We start from the raw sequence: 12,655 nt of genomic DNA, 5'->3' as shown, positions 1-12,655 counted from the left end.
AATTCAGGGTGCTGTGAGTACATGTCAATGCACCCCAAGTCGCCCATCAATATTGGCGAAAACTTCATGAAGAGCATCTACGAAGCGTTGCGTAGTTCCCCACAATGGAACCAGACACCCTTTATTGTCACTCGGGATGAGCATGGGGGTTTTGCCGCCCACGTATCCCCACCCACTGGCGTTCCTCCCGGCGATAGTCTGACCTACACCGAGAATGCCACCGACGGAAAGAATTATACCTTTCTGACTGTCTATGGATTCGTTTGCCGACGATTTTGATCTCCTCCTGGTTGAGAAAGGGATGGTACAAAATAAACCGAGTTCCGAGGGCAACGACTTCACCCACACCTCCATTCTCAAATTTGTATCTGAACTTTGGGGATGGAAACCTTGACTCACTGAGTTGAGTGGTCCCCCACCCTTTGGAAACTTGATCACGAATAAACTTCGGGACGATATGCTACAAACTCTGCCGAACGCAGCGAGGTATTGGTTCTTGTGGATCCCAGATCTTGCGGTATCGCCTTGACTGTGGTCACAACGTACAATTGAGCCTGGTAAGAGCATTTGAACATACGACAATTAGAGCTAAACCTCTACCGAAAGACTGTCAGTCAAATTAGTTGAACAGGGTATCTCAATCGAAATCTCTATTTCTCGCTAGGTGATATCCAGCTTTAACTCGTTAAGCTGGAGAGCCATTTTGGTGCTCATTCTTGATTACCGCTTGCAGCGATTCCCCTGATGGCAGAGGCCCGCACCATCCATATACGTCACAGCGGCATTGCTCAAAGCGAGGGCAACTGTGCACAAGAAAATCAGCAAGACGTCTCTCTTTGCGGTCAGAAATAATCCAGAAAATAAGGTCAGACTCACTAAACTGCATCCATCCCAAAAAGAATGTGCCACAGCTTCTCTAGGACCCAGCCAACGCCAAAGTCATTGGTTAGTTTAGTGGTTGCTGCCCAGTTCAAAATTCGTTGGTAGTCTTCCTTGGGCCGAGCAAGAATCCTCTCTCGGCTCACGGCGAATTGTCCACAGCACACATTGCCTATGGCGCCCGGTACCTTATCCGGTGTGGTATCAAAGATTTGCTGGTACACCTCTGAAAAGTACGCACGGATATCGTGATTATCAATATCGGCCTGGGTTGGACTGAGGGGGTGCACACTACTCGGGCAGCCTGGATTGTGCTGGCACCGGAGGTTGACATATCCATAGGCATCAATAGATTCGAGCCGGATGTTCCTCAGCGTATCCTGGGTATATGGTCCGAAAAGGTCATTATGCCACTGTTCGGGGAATGCGTGGACGAATATAGAGTAGTCCGGGAGATGGTGGTAAAAGTCAACGATGTAGGAGAGGTAGGCGGGTGCCTCTCGGCCACGGCGGGTAGGAGGAACTAGAAGACCGGGCTCGGGAGATCGGTCGGTGGTGTAAACGAAGGGAATACTGCCACTAAAACAGCGTAAGCCGCCTGGGGTTCAAGGGCCGAGCAAACCGGCTTGCCTTTCGGTACAATAGTCAAGTAGCCATGTCAGGTCATCGGTATGAATCGACGCGAGTACGAGACCGACGCTGGAGTTGGAAGATTGCGAGGTGTACGAATTTGTGAGATTGACAAGTTGGTGGACGACATCACGACGAAGAACCCCGGCTGTTCCTGACGATCGTCAAAAATGATCGAGCTCGGTAAGTCCCGGGGAGATTTTCAATACCTGGCCATAACAGGAATTCACCCCGATGTAAGAAATAGGAGATTTGGGCGAAAACAACCAGTATATAGACGACGATAGCTCTCCTACACGTGAGCCAGAACAATAGACGTGGTTTCTGCATGATGACCGACCATGACCGACCACGACTCCTGGAAAGGGGATGGTATACACGAAAAATATTTTTCTTCTAGCCAAGAACTAGTCATTTCTGGGCAAGCCAGAATGACTAGCTAGGTTTTACTAATTGAGCGACAAGCGGAGATAATCAACCAAGGAATTCTAGCTCCAATAGATAAACGCCTGTTCTTAGCAATTGCTTGGGATTTGGGGAGAGGAGTGGTCCATAACACCTTCTTGGGTCATAGGGGCGCAACGATTGGTTTGAGGATAGCTAGGCAACAAATACCGCAATGCAGTTCCGAAGGAAATTGGACCGCCATATGGCTAGTTTTGTCGCGAAGTGGAGCAGTGTGGAGACTCAGTGCCCTCCTATAAGCAGGGCTGGTTTGTCTTCCATTGAACGAATTACGGCACCAGCCGGAAGAGTCGGGGGCTGTGTGGTGTTGGCACTCCATCACCAAACTCCTTTTTGTCAGTAATTGGTGCTCGTAGCCTTATTAAGACAGTTCTTCCCGTTCTGAACAAACATGCAACCCAAACACTCAATGATAAGGCCCCCACGTATTTGCAAAGGTATTTTTCTGCCGACTGTCGTGTCTGAGATTTGGTTTTGGCGCCCTCAAATCAACTTTACATAGCACTTTCCTTAGCTGTGCACGGATCAACCGGCAACTTGGCAGCCGAAATTAGACCAGGTCTTGTAGAGTATGTCTGAGGGTAGCTAATTTCCTTGGCCGATCAGCCGATCACCCCTCCTTCTTTCACTCCTCTATCTTCCCTATAATGTGTTGGCAAATTCACGAGTTCAAATCGAAGTTACTGCAAGCAAGCGGGGTTTCCTGGTTTCCTGCATAGTATAGCCCGCATCATCATGGCTCAAACTACTTCTTTTTGACAAGGTCGCATGGCTCTTTCGAAAGGTCATCCAGAAGATGTCACTTCGTAACATCATCACTGTAGACCGCTCCTATTCTCTCCAGTGCCAGAGAGCGCTCTTCCATAGTTAACGCATTGCGGACAATAGCCATCCCCGGAGGATATCTTCCGCCCTGCTCGTCTAAACCCAGAACCCATACTCCGCCATTTTCTGGAAATGCAACTCGGCGGTCAATCGAGAACACGGGTTCGAACTCGTCGAGCTCCCCGCACTCCCCGCCGACCCACAAATCATCGGATGATTGGGGGTTATACCAAGATCCGCCAATTTTCGAAGTTCATGACAGAAGCGGTCTTCTTCGGCTTTCCTCCAGGATCGCTCCGCGGATTGGAACCGGTGGATGGCCAGGTATTGTAGCTCCACAGGGCCAAGATCGGTCATCCAAATTCCACCCGAGGATGGATAGCATGCTGTCATGCCAGTTTCGATATTATATCGGGTTGTGGGAAGGGAACATTTGTGGGTTGAGGAATTGATATTCTGGCCCTTTGATGGCCCCTTTTGGACCAAGGATGGGTCGTCATAGCGCATGATGTCACGCAGATGGCAGGATCTCTGGAAAACCAAGGCGAGAGAACCAATGGAAAAGATCACGACAGCAATTCTGATCAAAGAACATGACAATAAGTGCGGTCTGGGAGCCCCTGGTGGTTGCCCTCTCTCATCTGCTTTCGTGTTCTTGCTGATCTCGGACATATTGGGAATTGAGGATCCTCTGGACCCTGAACAGAGGGGCTCTAAAAAGCCCCTAAGAATCACCTGGGACCCAGTCTGCAGAGTTAGCTTGAAACTAGATATAATGCCCGCTGTTTTAGGGGCAGAACTATGTTGTTGGGGAGTTGAAGTAGAGCGCATTCGTGGCCTGTTGTGGAGGTGACATGAGTCTCGGCCCCGAGCTGAGGCTCAGCCGCAGCCAGCAGGATCCTGCTTGCGGGGCCGTTTATGTTTGTTGTCAAAGAATCGAGATCGCAGATACAGCATTTTTCTTTAATCAATCAATGTATTCATCCAAATTGGTTCCGCTTGATCTTATTGGTCTTGCATGCATACTAGGCTATACAGTATCAGCTTGCTGCGATACCATTATCCTCCAGCATAGTATAGATTTCAGGAATACCATATGCCCGATAATGGGCCAGTGGACGCGAAAATCTGGAAACCAATTTGTCCACCGGATATGCAGGTGTTAGTAATGAACGTTATCGCTGGGTCGAATAGGAGCCAACGCTGGTGCTAAGAATGTTATTAGTAGTAAAAACAGCTATCCCTTGCGTCAAAATCTCAAAGTGGTGGAGACTGTCCCTCGTCAATATAGGCGCCCTTGCTGCTTGTCTTGCCCAACTTAGGCAAGAAAACTACCAGCACTTAATGCGGTGTAATCCGTGCCAGATTCCAACAATGCCGTGTTCGATAACATTAACTTTGATCACCAGATCCTTTTTTCATCAGAGCACAATCAACAAATTCACTAGACTTTTTCCGTCTATTCTCCGTTCCGCTTCTAGGTTGCTTCATATTCATTCGGCACATTAAATACCACACTCAAGCTGGTTACTCCCAACATGTTCCTAACTTTATATCTCGTGATAGCCACTTTGCTCCATCTGAGCTGTCCAGCTTTCTCAATATCCGCACCCGATTTCCAGTCTGGTAGTAACGAAGCACATCTTGTCAATTGCTTGACTAGAAAAAATGTTCCCACTGCTTATAACACCTCAGTCCAGTGGTTGGAGCTAGCGAAATCTTTCAACGTCGCCCAAGTCTATAATCCCGTCGCCATAACACTTCCAACAACAACCCAAGAAGTTTCTGACTCAGTCAGCTGTGCGGCTAGTATCGGAATCAAAGTGCAAGCCAGGTCAGGCGGCCATTCTTACGCCAGTTACTCCACCGGAGGGAAAAATGGCTCTTTGATTGTGGATCTACGAATGTTCCATACAATATCAGTTAATGATAGTACGTGAAAATACCTTTACGCTTAAGTATTTGGCTCTAATATTGTTTCAGCGACCGGTGTAGCTTCTGTTGGCGGAGGCGTCAGACTCGGAAATCTTGATCTCAGCCTGTATGCCCAGGGTAAGCGGGCGCTACCACATGGAACATGTCCAGACGTTGGTATCGGCGGACACTTCACCCATGGCGGGTATGGTTATGTTTCCCGAGCCTGGGGTTTGGCAATGGATACCATTATTGGTCTCGATGTTGTGTTGGCCAACGGAAGTTTGATCCACGCGAGTGCGTCGACTTATCCCGATATCTACTTTGCTTTACGAGGAGCCGCTGATAGTTTCGGTATTATCACCACATTTTATCTCCAAACTTTGGCGGCACCGAAGAAGATAGTGGTTTTCTCTGTGAGCATGCCGGCAGTATTGAAGTCCTCTTCTGAAGCTGCACACGGGTTCTTGAGATTGCAAGAATTTGCGCTCACTTCGCCACACATGACTCGCAACTTAACATTTGGCATCGTTATTGAGGGTGGAAAAGAATTCACCTTGAAAGGATGGTATCTGGGTTATGAATCCTATTTCAGGAACACGATGTTGCCTGTTATTACGGAGACTTTCCCTGGGCCGTTTGAAGCCACCATCAGTTCCAGGACATGGCTTGAAAGCCTTGCAAATGAAACTGATAAGCCATTGGAACAGCCATTGACCGACTATCGTGACCATGGATTGTTTTATGCCAAGTCAATCGTGACACGGGAAGCCTATCCATTAACTTTCAAAGCCTTGATGAGTTTCTTTGGTTTCATTATCGCAGAATGCAACGCCTCATGTCCAACCAACTGGCGTTCAATCATCAATCTATATGGCGGTCGCGACAGTCAGATAAACGCTGTGCCTACATTTGCCTCCGGGTACTCAGGCCGTAATGATCTTTGGGTCATTCAGGTTAGTTTGACACGACTTCCGTTTGGACTACGTCCGCTTATAACCAATAGAATTTCTTCTCGTTGGAAGGTCAAAACCGCAGTAAAGTAATCGATTTTGCTAGTAAACTTACTCGGACGATTCCCGAGGCGCAGCCAGAGGGACAATTCGGCGCTTCTTTAAGTTACGTCGATCCGATGCTGAGTTGGCAAGAAGCCGCTGTCCTGTATTATGGTCCAGAACTTTATCATTGGTTGGCTGCCCTTAAGAGAAAGGTCGATCCGCGCGCAGTGTTTTGGAACCCTCAGGCTGTCCATGCTGTTGATATCTATGGAGTTCCTTTGGAAGGATAATTTGATTTCAATTTGGCCGATGAGAGTGTAACCCCCTCTCTTTTCACCACCCCGACTTAGGGCCTTGCAGTGACTAGTGAGATTGCAGGCCGGCTCAGGCCATTTTCAGCTCGCGTCGGTCCACATCATGAAATTTCCGAGGTTTCATCACATCGCGGTTTTCTTTCGCATTCATCCACGAACTAGTTAGGACGTCCTTCATCGGTGTTGGTTTGCAAGCTTTGCGGGTCGGTTACTGGATACACATCCTCCCAGATCAATGGCGCGGAGACAAATCGTGCGTCGTCCCAAATAATCTCCGTGATCTGCTGTCGAAAATCTGGATGGTTAACAAATTGGCCGAAAGAAACACGCGCGACAATGAGAATGGTGTTATCTCGCCGAGTGCTCTACATGCTAAGCGCATGGACTTGATATCTTTCATTGGCAAGAAGGACGCAATCAATGAAATCATTTCAGGATGGAAATGAAGAAACGGGCTTTGTGTTGCCATCCGGGGCCCAGGATAGGGGGGCCTGTGGAGCCATTGCAAAGTTGGTATGTCAGTAAATTGGAAGATGCGCAGATGCGCAGAGGCGGGTGAACTATCCACTGAATAGAATGACGACCTGGCCGTCGGCAGCACGGCCCCCGATCCCACAGGGGTTGGCTCTGACGGGGATAACGGCAAAGTGCAATGCAAAGACACTGATCCCTCAATCCTTGGAGACAGCTACAAAAAAACTTGCATTTGCTGGTATGAAAAGATTCCGGACCAGACGGACATCTTCGGCATGCCGAAGTCCGGCGGGTATGGTTCCATTGACTTCATGCCTGCCTCGAGCTATCTTGAAGACCCGAACTATACGCCGGAGAAGATTCAGCCTGCTGCCCCTGGGACCGCATCTAGTTAGATGCATGTATGGTGATTTCTAGGACATTGTGTTATCAACTTATTTACATGGATTCGGGGAGCGCGTGTGTCTAACATAGTGTTCGGGTGGGATACAGGTAATCGAAATGGTTCATCTAGCTAATGGACCTTTTTCTCATAAAAATATCCTACCCCAGAGACCCGACCGGATCCACTCTCCGGTCGTATAGCATATAGTCCGCACTTGTCGGCAAGACAACAATCGGGCTACACGACAATAGCGCTTATGGTGGAGCGGGGTTAGCTATGGAGTACCCCAGCCAAAACCCCCGCTAGCACGGGGGACCATCCCCGCGTTCGGGACAAACCGCGTCTCCAAATACACGCCGTGTTGATCCTCGTCTTACTTCGCGAACCGCTTCCGTATCTCCATTGCACACCCCCTTAATCCTAAAACCAAACATGGGCCTCCACACCCTCCCAACAGAGCTCCTAGAGGCCATCCTCATTCATGTACAGGACATGCAAACGCTCCTCCTCGCCCAACAAGTTTGTTGCCAATGGGCAAGCTGCATTCAACAATCCCCTGAGCTCCAAAAAGCCCTCTTCTTCCAGCCAACATCTCCCAACAAACCCGCACAACAGAACCCACTCCTCGCATCCAAGTTCCCATTCTGGTTCCCTGCCGACGATCCCAAATCGTGCGCCATCGCCTTTGGCGCGGGCGACATGCAGGATTTCCTAGACAGCAACGACGCCTTTCGGCGACCGACCGCAAGCTGGCGCCGGATGCTCGTCCAGCAACCGCCGATCATGTCGCTTGGCGGAGTGGAGCGCGGCATCGCCCCCTCCGACATGGTGTCCATGCGCAGGTGGGAGATCCCGCTCCAGCCGCTGGGCGGCTTGCGCATGAACGCGCTGTACGATCTCATCATTCACGCTTCGGGGGACGTGCCGCGGTATTACTTTTTCCGAGTCTGCTGGGCGCGGTACCGGACGTATGCCGGGCTGCAGGTGTCTCCGCCGCCGAATCCAGACCCGGCGGGGTTCTACGATCGGAGGCATGCCGTGCCGTTAAGGAACGCGTTGACGGGTACAGAAGTCGTTCTAGACATGTGGTATTCGGAACAGCTTCCGACTCACCTTTGGAGCGGGTTCAAGGAGGAACGGTGGACGGGGGACTTGGTGCGGGGGCTTCAGTTGCCCATGGAGGATGTGAAGGTGGATCTGCTTCAGGGGATGAGGGAGCTGAAAGAGGCCAATGGGTGGTCTATGTCGGCGGAAATGAATTGGGCTGGCCCGCATCCGTTGCCCCATGAGCTTGGCTGGGATTTATGATGTGGATGCTAGAGTCTTGATTATCAGTCAGAACTTCCCAGACAAGAGATCGCGTGCTCCAAATTCCAGCGAGGTCCAACAAATATTAAATTATGCAGTGCTCATATAAATATCTATAGGATGGTCGTAACGACGTAATCGCTATGCACAGTAAATAACCCTGCAAAAGACTGCTCGAGGTCTGCCGGTATATTCGGCGCGCACATTCGCAAGGTAGATCGTAGATTCTTAGATTCAGAGCGGGCAAGTCTTTTTTGGTTCGCACAGCGCCAGGAGACGGCGAAGATGATCGCGTATTCTCGGTTTCGGGCGAGGTGGGTACAAGAGTCCCAGTGCGACTCGGTCGCATGCAGGGTATCGGCGCGGCCGAGGCGGTCGGAAAGACGAAGACCCCGATGGTCCAGGGCATATTTGCCCCGGGGGAAGTTCTGAATGCGCCAGGCAGAAGGCGTGGAGAACAACAAGAATGCCTCGTGTCTCAGTGGATCTCATAATCACAATCGATACCTTCCAGCCCCGTCGCATAGCCCTTCGAGCCTTGGCTGGTGCCCGTAGATTCAGGATGGCGGTAGTCCCCAACAAGACGGGTGGGGTCGACGAAAGAGGGGTACTGGCCATGGGCCTCAGTGAAGGATGAACGCCAGACATGCCGATGGGCGATATAGACCAATTTTCCCAGAACGGCGATTTCCAGCTTGAGTTTGATGCTGTAGAGCGTGGCTTTGAGGGTGGTTTGGTAGATGTAGAAATTCATAAACTCGATGACCATCAGCGCAAGATCCATGAGAATACAAGAGACATTGACCGCGAGCAGTTGCATGACGGTCTTGCGACTACGCAAGTCGGAACTCAGCTGCAGCATGCGGTTGGTTTCCCACATATACAGACTGGAGATAATCACCTCCTGGACGCAGAAGCCGGTGAGCTGGATTTTCTCCATGATATCGTACCCCGCAATCGCCGCGCGAGACCCGGAGAAATTAGCGGCGTAGGTCAAGACGGTGGTCGGTACATGGAGCAGGAAGATGTTCATGATGATCATGCCCTTGACCATGCGCAGAACGCGCTGGTTCTCGTGGACCAAATGCAGGCGCGAGTATAGGACGAAGGACTGCCCGGTGACCATGGTCCACCAGCCCACCGTTAGCAGCGTCACCGGCACCCAAGTGGCGGAGGTGAGGGCGAAGAACTTCATCAGGTAGCCGATGGAGTAGGGGAGAATGCCGATAGAGGAGATCAATAAGCTCCAGAAGTAAGGGCCCTGGTAGCGTTTGAACGTGAGGAAGATGAGCACAATCAGCTCGATCACGTTGTACCATGCAACACCCACAAAGGTCGCGATCGTGATGCGCACCCCATCGCTGCTGCCGGTGTAGCTGCCAACGATCCAGTTGCCGGGGCTGGCTTCACTGGACGAGGACATCGTCGGCGGGAGTGGGGGCTAGCGATGCGTTGCGGAAGCCTTTGCGGAGGGGAGAATACACAGGTCCAGGGACTCCCAATTGACTTTCCGCGGAGCTTGGGTCGGTTCGGGGAGAGTTTGGCCTGGTTTGTCTCGTTGGGTCCCCTGACGGGCAGGCGAGCCACAGTGGGTCGGCTTATCTGCACGGGGCCTCTCCGGATTTAAGCGTTTTAAGGTTATGCTTAATCAACCCATCCGCGGGATGCTGTCGCCAGGGTGCGCGCCGGAGATCTTGATCGCGATGCTCTCTTTTCAGTCGCGGCCTACGGACAGAGTTCATCAAGTCCGATGTTATGACACAGGCACAAGCCAGGTTTAGCGGGGAATGCCATTTCGTGGTCCGCGGCCATGTTTACCCCTGGATTGTCTTGGATTGTCTTGGCCTCAAGGACGATCCAGCAGGGCCCCGATTTTGGAGGGGCTTGAGCTCTGACCAGATTTATTCAGACTATATAACCATGGATGTGGGCTGCGCGGCAGATACCTCGTTATTTACAATGTCGGAGTACCGGCCAGGAGATTGCCCATCAACCTATAGACACCATCAGCAAGGAGGTTGAAAAGTATATAGCCCGGCACGAAACAGCAACTTACGGAGCATCGTACCGGTCGCCCTCAATCTTGATATGCTCGACGAGATTCCAGATCTCCTGCACTGTTGGGGCCTCAAGCCCCAGCAAGGCCGACGCAGTGTTCTCGTCCACCTGTTTAGCTGACCTGTGCGAGGTGAAGGGGCAAGTAGAATGAATATAGGTGAGGCAATTGAAAACTTCTCCGAATGCGAGAACAAAGATCGAAGACTCGGAAGGCCCTTTTCTCAGAGCACCTTCTCCCCGTCTAGGAACATAAGAATCGCTGCGAGTGTAGCATCATCGTCGTTCCAAACAAGTGCCCCACGCGGGTTCATGACGGGCATAGCAGAGAGGAAGCAGCCAACCAGACCCCCGCAAGCCCAGGCGAACCCGCCTATACCGGCTTTGATACGCCTCAGCCAACCAGCGGTGGTTTCCGAGCCGGCCAACGGGCCCGTCCCCGCGAGCTCTGGACAACCCGTAGATCATCGACCCGTCGGTTATCCAGTCGTCTCGCCTGATCTCAGATCCTGAGCACCATCAGGTCTCTGTCGGTTATGCATGAAACCCGCGCGAAACAACACCTGGGCCGAGCCGGAAAGCGGGTCAAAACAGGCTGCAAGACGTGCAAGTAGGTTTCGGCTTCGGATAACGGCGATCAGTGCTCACCTACACTAGGATTCGCCGCGTCAAGTGCGATGAAAATCGCCCCGCATGTCGCCGCTGCGTCTCAACCGGACGCGTCTGCGATGGCTACGGCATCTGGGGCGGCGGGACTCCCCACGCCAACCGGGCGCTTTCCATCTATTGCACGCCAGTTCCGGTCGTAACCCGTGAAGAGCAGGGCTCTTTCGACTGGTTCATGGAGAAGGCCCGGCGGAAATTTACCAGCTTGTACAGCTCTGACTTTTGGGAGACGCTGGTGTTCCAAGCCAGCGCACAGGAACCTTGCGTCCGGCACGCGGTCATTGCGCTGTCTGCAGCCCATCGCTTCGAACGGGGGGACAGCCCTTGGACGGTTCCCGCGACATACGGCTATGACGCGGCAAGGTTCACGCTCCAGCAGTACAACAAGGCCATTAGTTACCTGCGGGTGGGCACGGCCACCAACAAACATGCTCTGCGGGTGGCGCTGATCACCTGTATGCTATTCGTGACGCTGGAGTACCTCCGTGGCCAGTATAGCATGGGCAGCGCCCATCTTCGGCATGGCATCCAGCTTCTCACGAATATATCGGTGCCACAGCCTCGGTCATCGATGTCGCCGAACATCCTGAGTCCTGCGGAGGACTTTGCACATAATGCCTTAATCGACTCTTACGCACGGCTCGCCATCCAATCTGCCATGTTCGGCCATGTCCCGTCTCGTATGTGCTTGGTGATGCGCGCCCCGGCAGGCAATGCCTTCCCACCCGAATTCCATTCCATGCAGCACGCCCGGCAGACACTCGACAATCTCATGAACAGAGCACACTGTCTCAAGCGACACCTACACGACCTCAAACCAGAAGGCAGACTAACAGACGAGTCCGAATTCTTCGACACACGACACAAAATCCTCACCGAACTGTCCTGCTGGCACCAAGCATTCAGAGCCACCCTTGCCCACATAAAGACGGAAACAACTTCGCCCAGAGACATACACGGCTGCATTCTGCTAGGGACCTACTACGAAATGGTCGTCATCATCGCATCCGTCTGCCTCCCATCAGCGAAGGAAACCATCTTCGACTCGCACACGGAGAACTTCATCGCCATGATCGGCGGATTCGAAGACCTATGCACGTCTTCGTCCCGCACACACATCTACGCCAAGGAGCTGGAGCCGTTGCTGCGGGGCGCCGAATTCGGTGGGCAAGGGTTCACTGTGGAAGCCGGGTTTATTCCGCCGGTATACTGCACCGGGCTGAAATGCCGCGTCCCGCGGGTTCGGCGGCAGGCGATTCGGATTCTGCGGTCGGTGCCGCACCGCGAGGGGGTGTGGAATGGGCCGCTGCTGGCGGATGTGTTGGAGCAGGTCATCAGGATTGAGGAGGGGGGTCTGTACGCGGGAGATTCTAGTATTGAGGAGCCGATCGTTGCGGGCGTTCTGACGGAGAAGGACCTATCGCGGCCCCGGGTGGACGGATTCTCTCGCATCATGGATGTCTCTGTCCACCTACCGGATGAGGTCAATGGGGACACGATTGTCAGCTACAAAAAGCAGATTGGCGAGGGCCACTGGGCCAGCTTCACGGAAAGGGTTTGCCCGAGCGTCTTGCGTGGTCCGCTTGATCTTCGCGCGACGTAGGGGCAGGCACCAGCACCACATGGAGATGAAACAATATGTGTTGTATTGTACAATTTGACGAAAGAATTGGTATAAACTAAGAAGCTATCGTGATGTCGTTAAATGCCTTTGTGGCTCACAAACGCCAACCCATGTACCG

General features: G+C 52.1%; 8 protein-coding genes across 8 annotated transcripts; 5 read left to right on the top strand and 3 right to left on the bottom strand.

Annotated features, from left to right (window-relative positions):
* Nucleotides 1-27: 27 nt before the first annotated feature.
* N7482_001307 (Phosphoesterase) lies at nucleotides 28-394 on the top strand (the record flags this gene model as incomplete). Its single annotated transcript, XM_056683432.1, has 2 exons — nucleotides 28-261; nucleotides 296-394. 2 exons carry the CDS (start codon nucleotides 28-30, stop codon nucleotides 392-394), a joined length of 333 nt encoding a protein of 110 aa, XP_056547038.1.
* A 291-nt stretch (nucleotides 395-685) lies between these two features.
* N7482_001306 (DUF3431 domain-containing protein) lies at nucleotides 686-1,661 on the bottom strand (the record flags this gene model as incomplete). The annotated part of the gene is made up of 3 exons (XM_056683431.1): nucleotides 686-803; nucleotides 877-1,477; nucleotides 1,502-1,661. Coding segments are annotated over 3 exons (879 nt in total), but the record flags the coding sequence as incomplete, so codon positions are not given.
* A 2,676-nt stretch (nucleotides 1,662-4,337) lies between these two features.
* N7482_001305 (FAD-binding oxidoreductase) lies at nucleotides 4,338-6,001 on the top strand (the record flags this gene model as incomplete). Its single annotated transcript, XM_056683430.1, has 3 exons — nucleotides 4,338-4,731; nucleotides 4,759-5,669; nucleotides 5,720-6,001. 3 exons carry the CDS (start codon nucleotides 4,338-4,340, stop codon nucleotides 5,999-6,001), a joined length of 1,587 nt encoding a protein of 528 aa, XP_056547036.1.
* A 444-nt stretch (nucleotides 6,002-6,445) lies between these two features.
* Nucleotides 6,446-6,894, top strand: N7482_001304 (uncharacterized protein; the record flags this gene model as incomplete). The annotated part of the gene is made up of 2 exons (XM_056683429.1): nucleotides 6,446-6,538; nucleotides 6,601-6,894. The coding sequence occupies 2 exons, from the start codon at nucleotides 6,446-6,448 to the stop codon at nucleotides 6,892-6,894; spliced, it is 387 nt and encodes a 128-aa protein (XP_056547035.1).
* A 422-nt stretch (nucleotides 6,895-7,316) lies between these two features.
* Nucleotides 7,317-8,192, top strand: N7482_001303 (uncharacterized protein; the record flags this gene model as incomplete). The annotated part of the gene is made up of 1 exon (XM_056683428.1): nucleotides 7,317-8,192. One exon carries the CDS (start codon nucleotides 7,317-7,319, stop codon nucleotides 8,190-8,192), a length of 876 nt encoding a protein of 291 aa, XP_056547034.1.
* Nucleotides 8,193-8,670: 478 nt separating this feature from the next.
* Nucleotides 8,671-9,615, bottom strand: N7482_001302 (uncharacterized protein; the record flags this gene model as incomplete). The annotated part of the gene is made up of 1 exon (XM_056683427.1): nucleotides 8,671-9,615. The coding sequence occupies one exon, from the start codon at nucleotides 9,613-9,615 to the stop codon at nucleotides 8,671-8,673; it is 945 nt and encodes a 314-aa protein (XP_056547033.1).
* Nucleotides 9,616-10,244: 629 nt separating this feature from the next.
* Nucleotides 10,245-10,570, bottom strand: N7482_001301 (NADP-dependent oxidoreductase domain-containing protein; the record flags this gene model as incomplete). Its single annotated transcript, XM_056683426.1, has 2 exons — nucleotides 10,245-10,371; nucleotides 10,500-10,570. The coding sequence occupies 2 exons, from the start codon at nucleotides 10,568-10,570 to the stop codon at nucleotides 10,245-10,247; spliced, it is 198 nt and encodes a 65-aa protein (XP_056547032.1).
* Nucleotides 10,571-10,783: 213 nt separating this feature from the next.
* N7482_001300 (Zn(II)2Cys6 transcription factor) lies at nucleotides 10,784-12,516 on the top strand (the record flags this gene model as incomplete). Its single annotated transcript, XM_056683425.1, has 2 exons — nucleotides 10,784-10,857; nucleotides 10,905-12,516. 2 exons carry the CDS (start codon nucleotides 10,784-10,786, stop codon nucleotides 12,514-12,516), a joined length of 1,686 nt encoding a protein of 561 aa, XP_056547031.1.
* Between the last annotated feature and the right edge of the window lie 139 nt (nucleotides 12,517-12,655).

This window comes from Penicillium canariense (assembly GCF_028826845.1).
Source record: "Penicillium canariense strain IBT 26290 chromosome Unknown utg000001l_segment0_segment0, whole genome shotgun sequence".
Taxonomy (NCBI): domain Eukaryota; kingdom Fungi; phylum Ascomycota; class Eurotiomycetes; order Eurotiales; family Aspergillaceae; genus Penicillium; species Penicillium canariense.
The sequence above is the reverse complement of the archived record's forward strand: the minus strand, read 5'-3'. Positions and strand labels throughout refer to the sequence as shown.